A 9,374-nucleotide genomic window follows, 5' to 3' on the forward strand; every position below is an offset into this window, starting at 1 on the left:
ATGAGGCTGGGGGCTTGGAGGAATTTGGGAGAGAAACTGGTGGACCTGTAGTTCCAGTTCCTCTAAGAAAGGCAGGAAATACAAGGTGTGGAGTGGGGGGGTGCAACCCCAGGACTGGCTCTGCCTCTCTCTGATGATATAACTCCGAATAACATGCTAAATATGTTAAAATAGAACTTGCACGTGTTGTTTGCACTTAGCCGGGTTATTGTATAACCAAATTACACAGAGCGATTGAGCAACCCATTAGTTGTATCCTATATCTTGTCTGTTATAAGGAAGCTGCCATCAGTACAGAGAGAACAAATTCAGAGGCAGGCAGGCCTATTGGGAGAACCCTCGGAGTCAATGTTTCTGCTAGAGACCACCACGCTCATCCTGGGCACCTGGCTAGTCATGTTGATTCTGTTTTCATTGAGGAAAGACTTTCTGAGAAAGAAACAGGGCCAACAGTTGCCTCCTGGACCCACACCTCTTCCACTGCTCGGCAACTTTATGGTTCAAGTGAACAGCAGAATGTTCCTGAAGTCTCTACTAAAGGTAGGGGGCTTTTACCACTGGGGAAGGGGTGATGATGACAACTCCAGAATTCCTTGATTGTGTGGTCTGGTTGCAACAATGTCTTTAGTTGTCTTAGAATGAACAAAACGTCTGTTGGGATCAACATTCTTCTGGTTAGCCATGGCATCTGATTCTACTCAATGATAATTCATGTCATCTTATCCATTAATGCTTGATATGCTCATGAAAAGTTCCACTTTTCTCTCTTAATTATGTCCAAAGATAGGGTTGCCAACTAGCTCCATTTCTGCTGATCAGGTTGATCTGCTCTTGGTTTTATTCATTACATGCATAGACTTGTTGTTCTTGGGGGGGGGGGGGGCGGGAGAGGAGGGCCTTAACAGAAATCAGAACCATAAGTCCTTGCAAGGATGGGGATAAAGCCAAGCCTGAACAAGTCTAAGCAGCAGAAATGGAAACAAGGATGCAGCAGACATACAAGCTTCACCATGGAGAAGGTTCCATGACCTGATCAGAAAAAAGTGCCATTTGGAGACACTAACCTGAGAAAAAGTTCTTCCTGAAAATTATATACATTTTACAGTCTTGTAGTTCCAAAGTCTGACGTTTCAGTGCAAAGAAGTTTTGGACTTTCCAAATAAAAAAAAAAAATTTGCACCACAGCCTCCAGTGATCATTGAGTCACAAACTCAAGAATTAGGAGAGCTGGCCTGCCTGTTGATTCCGCCATAATGCTGTGCAGAACCAGATTTGATCCCTGCACCAGGCTTCTCTCCCTGGGCAGACTTAGGATCCTACGGAAGCAGTGTTCACGGCCCCAGTGTAGGCGGGAACCCCAGTCATTGTGCATCAGTGACACCTATAGGACAGATTCCGGGTCCACATTAGCTGAGTCACGGAGGGAGCAGCAGTGTGTGGCCCCTGGCTGAGATAGGGAAAAATAGAGAAAAACCCAGGCTCAGGGCACTGTAGCCCAACAGAGACCGGTTCTGACTGAGCTGGAAACTCAAAGCAATAGGAGAAAGCTGCTGGGCCAAACTAAAAGCAGAATTTAGAGGATTCAGAGTTCTCACGTGGCTAATTGGTGAGCTACATCGGTTACCAAGTCCTTACTATCAGCTTCAGCTTTGCTCGTTTCTCTTTTGATAGCTCAGGGAGAAGTTTGGTTCCATCTACATGATCTATTTGGGCCCTCACCCGGTTGTGGTGCTGAGCGGGTACCAGGTCCTGAAAGAGGCGCTGGTGGACCAGAGGGAGGAGTTCAGCGCCAGAGGAAGAATGGCGGTCGCTGAATACATCTTGCAGGGATACGGTGAGAGGATATCTGTCTCCATCACTGAAGCGCTAGGAGTGGTCGAGGCGCACAGTGTGGGGGTGTCTAGGTGTGAGTGAATAAGCAAGATTTATAACACAGCAAACACTGCAGGTCTCGTCCACAGAGAGCTCGCTGCTTAAAGGTATAAAGCAAGTCACAGGTAAGGGGAGAGGCTGTGAAGCAGGGCGTTTTGTTACAAAAAGGAAGAAAGTGGAGCCCCAGCTTGGGGGGGGGGGGGGGGGGGGGGAGGCAGGTAGTGAATTCATGAAGAAAGTGAGTTCTGAAATGTAATGTCCCCATTTTGTACTTTGTACGATATTGATTTTATTCTTGTTTGTTGTACATAAATTATAGGCCCTATAAATTCATTGTTTATGCCTTTCTCTACCCATGACCCCTCCCCTACCCTATCCCCTTATCCATTGTTTTATGCCTTTCTACCCCGACCCCTCCCTTGGTTTTTTGTAACTCACTTGTTTCTTGTAAGGGCTTCTCCCTATAGTTACATATTTATTCTCAGTTTTATGTAAGGGCTCTGCCCATGAGTTATTGTTTACTGTGAACCGATGCGATGTGCAAACGAACATCGGTATATAAGCGACTTTAAATAAATAAAATAAATAAATAATGTAAAGCCTGGCAAAAGAGCGAGGAAAAGTACATTGAGGGGGAAGGTGAAGGAATGGAAGAAGGCTGAGGAAAAGGGGGGAGGTGCTGGAAAATGAGAGATCTCAGCAGAGCCCAGGGGGACCAGAGCAAAGGCTCCTCTCTGTCCATCTGTTACAAGAGAACTAGAGTTGATCAGTTACCACAGTCCTGCCAGTTCGCCTACAAGGTGCTCGGACTTCCTGGGAAAGCTGCAGTGACTGCTGGAGAAAGGTTTTTCCCCATCAAATGGAACTATATAATTGGTGAATTATTTTTTTTTCTCCAGCTCAACTTATTCTTAGCCTTAAAGGTTCAATCAATTCTCCCTGCCTTGGGACTACTGTTCAACTATTTCCAGCTTTGCCTCATCTCTAAACGAAGTGATGCCATTGGCCAAGAGGATGCTCGTCATTTATATGGTTTCCTTTGCAGGGATCACTGCCAGCAACGGGGAGCGCTGGAAGCAGCTCCGACGATTCAGCCTAATGACCCTGAGGAATTTCGGGATGGGGAAGAGGAGTATCGAGGAACGGATCCAGGAAGAAGCTCGGTTTCTGGTGGAAGCACTTAGGGAAACCAAAGGTTTGTGCATGTTAATTATGAGTGGAGACGTTAAAAACTCCAGACTTGGATACCTTAGACCTGAATTTTTTAACGTTAAAAAAAATTCCATGTGGATGTGCTGAAGTTGCAGAATGACTCATGTTGCCAGTTTTTGCTTCTGCAGTTCTTTAAGGCAGTTCTGGTCTTGAAGTAGTCCATGGTGACGTATGACATCACAGATCAGTATCCAGTGTGCTCATACAACCAAGTAATGTCATGTGTAACTATGCCTGTCAGGTCCAATAGGATTCACCATGTGGATGTTGGTCTGGTGCCAGCATGGCCATCAGGAGGATCACATAGAGGTCACTCTTCTATGACTGTATATCCTTCCTTATCAGCTACTGAAGTCTCATTATGACAAATACACTTTCTTCACCTGCCCAGTTCTCCCAATCAATCCACTGCCATGGGAAGCCCTAGGATGCCACAGACCTTGCATATGGCACCATTGCTATTATTAATGTCAACCAATCAAGCTCTAGGAAGGGAGTCTACTAAACAGATCCTTTCAGTTCCGTGTCACTGTTGATGATATTGCAAAGCATGATACTGAAACTGAAGAAAGCAATTCCATGTGTTCTTCCTCCACCAGGGCTGCCCTTTGACCCCACTTTCTTCTTCAGTCGCTCTGTTTCCAACATTATCTGCTCTGTAGTCTTCGGGAACCGGTTTGACTATGAGGACAAAAGGTTTCTTAGCCTGCTGAGGAACATCAATGAGATCATGCGCTTCATGAACTCCACTCTTGGACTGGTACGTGGACAATTTTTATCCGTCACACCTGTTTCACGCTGTTGTCATGCCAAGCTGCTCCCACAGGAATTGGGAGCCACTTTGGCCAAATCCAACTCAAAGACGTCATTGAGAAGGTTGAGATACTCCCCGAGGGTGGATATTGCTATATACCTCATGAATACAATACATTTTTGTTGCATATCTAATCAAGGAAGAGCTCTCTGGCTGTCTAGAAAAGCCTTGAAAGCAGAAGATGGCTGATTCTAGTCCAGGCCAGGGCATGTAAATCTCTACATATAGTCATGCACAAGATTTCCACTGTCCCTTTCAACAACTAGACTTTGAGGATTCTCACAGTTTTACCTTATTCTGCAGGTCTTTTCCTGTTTTTCCTGTGTCATGAAGTACCTTCCTGGCCCCCACCACAGGAAGCTGAAGAATCTGGTGGAGCTTAAAGACTTTGTTAGGGAGAGAGTGAAGATCCACCAGGAGACACTGGATCCCAGCTCCCCTCGAGACTTCATTGATTGCTTCCTCACCAGGATGCAACAGGTAAGGGTCTGGTCAGGGACAATCTTGACTCTGGGGGAAGTTTCAAAAAGCAGAAGATGGTAAAATTCATGAATTCTAAGTATTCAAGGTCGCTGGGGAACGAGCGAGAGTCCATCGGTATCCTTGCTTAATTAATAACAGTGACAACCTTCACTCTCTCCTCTACCTGTAGGAAAAAGAGAACCCAGAGAGTGAATTTCATGCAGAAAACCTGGTTGCCAGCACAGTAAATCTGTTCTTTGCTGGGACAGAGACTGTCAGCACCACCCTGCGATATGCTTTCCTGATTCTTCTGAAGCACCCCAAAATCGAAGGTATCGCAAAAATAAAGTCAGGCCGTGCCCTAAGACCAAAATCCATTTGCCACAGCTAACGTCATCACATCATCAAAATAGCAGAAGTTAATTTGCCTTTGTACTCTTTTCGTTCCTAAATATTAAAATGTCAGAAATGAAATAACTCATCAGGAACTGTGACTTCCGGTTCTTTTACGCATTAATCCCTGAAGGCAGCCACCATAAGAACAAACCCAGCCCTGGCATACGGTTGGACGGAACAAAATCACCTTCCCTGAAGGAGTCAAAGATGCCAGGGTCGCTACATTTAACCCACAATTTCTTTGCAGACAAGGTTCATCAAGAGATCGAGCACGTGATTGGTCGTGAGCGTAGACCCGCTTTGGAGGACCGGAGCCGTATGCCATACACGGATGCCGTGATCCATGAGGTGCAGCGCTTTGCGGATATCATTCCCACAGGACTCCCTCGCACGGTGACACAGGACGTGAAGCTGCAGGGGTACACTATCCCTAAGGTAGGGCCCACCGGGACTCTATGTCACCTGAGCCAGCCTTGGTTTTGTCCCCCTGGTATTCATGGACGGTTGTAGTCCTATCTTTCTAAAAAAAAAAAAAAAGCAGAAACTACAGGTCCATAGATGCAGTCTGGGTATAATCATGCCTGGACCAGGCTGTCTTTTGTGAAATGGAGCTTCGTCATCACAGGCATCTTATGCACAAGATGATCCAGTTTTAGCATGGGGAATAACCCTCTCTCTGAATTTCCAGGGCACAGACGTGTACCCGTTGCTGACCACCACCCTCCATGACCCAGAGCAGTTCTCGGACCCAAAGTGCTTCAACCCCGGCCATTTCCTGGACGAGAACGGAAGCTTCCAGAAGAAGGAGGCCTTCCTCCCATTTTCCACAGGTAGATTTTGCATTCATTAACTCTTGCTGCTAATCAGAAAGCCCCGCTACTCCCCAACATGTCGGACTTTTTCAAATCAAATTTCACACAGATTTTTAAAATTTATTTTTGTCCTCAAGATCTCTGGGGCTCTTCTATCATTTTGTATGAATTCATCATCACCATAATCATCGTTTATTTATATCACAGTTTTCCAGCAGGAGACTTTAAAGCATCTTACGACAGAGGTTAGGATTTACAATAAATGCGGAGTCCATTTGATAGCATTACAGCAGGAGTAAAAGTACATTTTATGGGTATAAATAGGACACGTGTGAAGTACATTTGATGGGTTTGTTGTGATGGTGACTAGAATAGTTTATGCTTGCTAGGAGTGAGCTGTCAGATCATTTGGATAATTAATTGTATTAGTTACTTAGTTTGGAATTCCACATGCACCACTAGAGGGCACACTAGTATTGCCGAAATCACTTCAAAATAAAAATAAACAAACATATAGAGGCCAATATTTAAAAAGACTAGAACGGATAACCCATCTTGCTAAAATTAATCAGATAAGTTATCAAGGATATTCAGTGGAATAAACATCCCACTGAATAACCCTCATTAAAGTTATCCATATACCTTTAGCCAGATAACTTTAATCCTATCTGACCTGAATATCCCTAGTTAGGCTTAAAGTTATCCAGGTGCAGACAGGTAACATAGGTACCCGGATAAATTTAAGCTTACTGGCTATATTCAAAAGAATACAGCCAGTTGTGATATTTAAACAAAAGAAAAACAGCCCAGTGGGCCTGGTGAGCCGTTTCCCTGGTTCCCTGACCCCGACCCCAATGTCAGAATAATGGACCCCCCCTCGAATCTCTCAAACATTGCCTGAAAGGGTAAAGTGCCACAGGGGCCAATTGTCACCCCTCCCCTGGGCCTAGGCCTGGCGTGACTGGGTGTGCAAACTGTGCAATTGCATGAAGCGGCACACCCGGGAAGGCAGCGGGCCGGCCGGTCAGCGGCAGGGACTCTATGCACAGGGCACCACAGAAGCTAGCGCCAGCCCTGCCTGGGCCCCCGCCATGATTGTTCAAAAAAAATGCTTACCTCTGGCTCCTCCTCCTCCTCCGCCAGACCAACCCTTACTCTCACACCTGCCCTGCACTCACACAAACACAATCCCAGTGTCCAAAGGGGTTTGGGAGGGCACCAGGTGGGAAAGGGGCTAAAGATTGCTTGGGGGAGGGGCCAGAGGTATTTTTTTTGAGCAACCACTGGGGAGCTGGGGGAGGGGCTGAGTGATTGGACCCATATCACATTACCCTTTTAGGAATTTTTTGGACAGGCTTGAGGTGCTGGGGGCCTGGGTCAGTGGGCCCCAGTTTTGTGGCAATATGGTGGGGGCTGGGTCATTGAGGTGCCATGCCCACAAGGCTGTTGTTTTTTTATCATGAGAACACCACTTAACCGGCTTATTCTTTCAGCTATAGCCAGTTAAAGTTATCGGAGAACACGTTCCTGGATAATGTTAGACCTCCTCATGGTCACAATTTAAAGTTAGCTGAATAACTCAACTCTGCTCCAGGATGCCTCTGACATGCTCTCTACCTTATTTGGCTATATTTTAGCCAGATGATGACTTATCTGGCAAAGATTTAGCTAGACAAGTTCTGCCCGTATTAAAAAAAATAATCAGCATTTATCTGGATAATTCATAAGTTATCTGCATAAATGCCTTTGAATATTGGCCTCATAGAGATCAATATTCAAAGGCTTTGTCTGGGTAACTTTTGGAGTTTCCTGTACAGAAACATTTTACCTCACTCAGACTTCTTAGCTATGTTTCTTTCTGTGGAATGAGTTTACCCACATAAAAAGAGGCAGTGATGGGTATGGTCCAAGGACATGGCTAAACTTTAGCTGGTAATCAGGTGGGTGGGGGGGTGAGTGAGTGAGAGAGACTCCCTTTAAAAGGCTCAGTCTGATACTCTATATATGGACCATTGTAAGGGGGCACTTTCATTCGGGGTGAGTTTTCGGGAGATGGGTTGGGGTTATGGAGGGTGGTGTTACAGACACATTCAGAGGTATCCATTGTAATATTCACATCATTAAAGATGTCATGACCTTATAAGTGATGGAAAGGAGTTGATTTGCACAATGCAGGGTACAAATCAACTCCCCCGTTTAGAATTCCCATCACTTGGAGTTTCAGAAATGTTCGGTAAGCACCATGATGCCTCTGTGGGTCTGACTTCCACCCGATTTGGGCTTTTTTAAAAAATGTAACTTAAGCTGGACTCAATGTCAGCTTTTGTCCTGCAGGGAAGCGGATGTGTCCAGGGGAGGGCCTGGCCCGCATGGAGCTCTTCCTGTTCTTCACCACCATCCTGCAGAACTTCACCCTGAAGCCCACCAGAGACCCCGAGGACATTGACCTGACGCCGGAGCTGAGCACTGCGGGGCACCTGCCCCGCGCTTACACCCTATCGGTGCTGCCCCGTTAAAGCTGTCTCAAAGGATGAAAACAGCACAGACGTGGCCTCCACCTTCCCGCTCTCTCTTGATCTGTAACCATAGCACAGCTTTTGCCTTCAGTGGAAAGTGGCCCTGAATTTGGGGGAGGTGAGAGCACCCCCAAAATACTGATTCCAGAAAACAGAGGCTGCTTCCTTACCCTCCCCATTCCCCAGGGGGAGAGGGGAGTAGGGCTGCATTCAACAGTCCACTCCGGCTTGGTGAGCTTGTTGTTGCAGTGCGTAAAGGAGCCCAAGGCTTGACTGCAGCTCTTAGAGAAGCCTGGGATGGACTGGCGACTTTCCGAGATGTCTGTGACTTGGACATGGAATGAGAAAATTGTGGAAATTGCAGAAAAATACATGAGAGATAGGGGGGAAATGTTTGCGGTTTTCAGCCTGTATTTTCTGTGTGGGGGGGATAGGGGGTAAGGGGTTGTGCTGTAGGAGGGAGATCCTGTCTTGGACAAAACCTAAGCCGTCAGCATGAGCTAGGTAGTTTTATAAGGATGCCTAATTAACACTAATTCTGCATGAGGGATCATTGTGTGGAGGGGGCAAACTTGGGTGGAGTCTGACTACCATCCTCTGCCTGGCTAACTATCACGGTGGCATTGGAAGCCAGCTGCAGCCTCCTTGCCTGGTGGAGGGGAGCGAGCAGTGGGCAATTGGGAATTCTGAATTTCCGAAATCCCGACTCCTTCAGCAACTGGCAGCACCAAAGTCAGCACACTCGTGAAAAGAGCCAACAACAGCCAGCAAAAAAAAGAGACACATATTTAGAACACTGTTAAACTAAAGCACAGGTAAATCTCAACACAATTAAACAGAGAAGGTGTCAGCAAGCCAGACGGTATGCGGATCACGAGTCCACCACCCGGCAGAGTCTCTCCTCCACCTTTGAAAAGGTGCAGAGATGCCAAGCAGTGAGTTAAATACGACTTCAGAAAAATACTTCCTTTTATACATGTTTTTGTGTTGCTCTCAAAATATAACAAGTGTAGATAAAAAAAAAAAGCCCATGAAAACAGAAAGACAACAAAACCCTAGCGTTGTCATTCAGAGGGTCTTACTCACGTCACCTCTTTCTTTCTCAAATGTGAGATAAAACATTCAGTAGATTCAGTTCCCTCTTGCTTGCAGCAGTCAAATATGTATCTTTCTTGTATTACTTTTTTTGTAGGCCTGAAATAGGCTTCCCTTGCATCAAAGATGGTTTTGGTGCAAGTCCAAAGACTTGGCTGAAGAGTCTCAGTCAGTACAGAGGTAGATATTCAAAGA

The 9,374-nt window shown here is 46.0% G+C and overlaps 1 protein-coding gene across 1 annotated transcript; it reads left to right on the forward strand.

Annotated features, from left to right (window-relative positions):
* Positions 1-279: 279 nt before the first annotated feature.
* LOC115073269 (cytochrome P450 2A5-like) lies at positions 280-8,477 on the forward strand. Its single transcript, XM_029571566.1, has 9 exons — positions 280-540; positions 1,672-1,834; positions 2,918-3,067; positions 3,684-3,844; positions 4,202-4,378; positions 4,551-4,692; positions 5,004-5,191; positions 5,445-5,586; positions 7,903-8,477. Exons 1-9 carry the CDS (start codon positions 349-351, stop codon positions 8,082-8,084), a joined length of 1,497 nt encoding a protein of 498 aa, XP_029427426.1. The 5' UTR covers positions 280-348; the 3' UTR covers positions 8,085-8,477.
* Positions 8,478-9,374: the final 897 nt, after the last annotated feature.

The sequence above is a fragment of the Rhinatrema bivittatum genome, chromosome 11 (genome assembly GCF_901001135.1).
Source record: "Rhinatrema bivittatum chromosome 11, aRhiBiv1.1, whole genome shotgun sequence".
Lineage (NCBI taxonomy): Eukaryota > Metazoa > Chordata > Amphibia > Gymnophiona > Rhinatrematidae > Rhinatrema > Rhinatrema bivittatum.

Excerpts from the sequence above, each read along its gene's own strand:
- LOC115073269 (XM_029571566.1), top strand. The coding sequence starts at position 349 with ATGTTTCTGCTAGAGACCACCACGCTCATCCTGGGCACCTGGCTAGTC. Across the intron at positions 541-1,671 it reads TCCTGAAGTCTCTACTAAAG|CTCAGGGAGAAGTTTGGTTC; the intron begins GTAGGGGGCTTT and ends CTCTTTTGATAG. Across the intron at positions 5,587-7,902 it reads CTTCCTCCCATTTTCCACAG|GGAAGCGGATGTGTCCAGGG; the intron begins GTAGATTTTGCA and ends TTTGTCCTGCAG.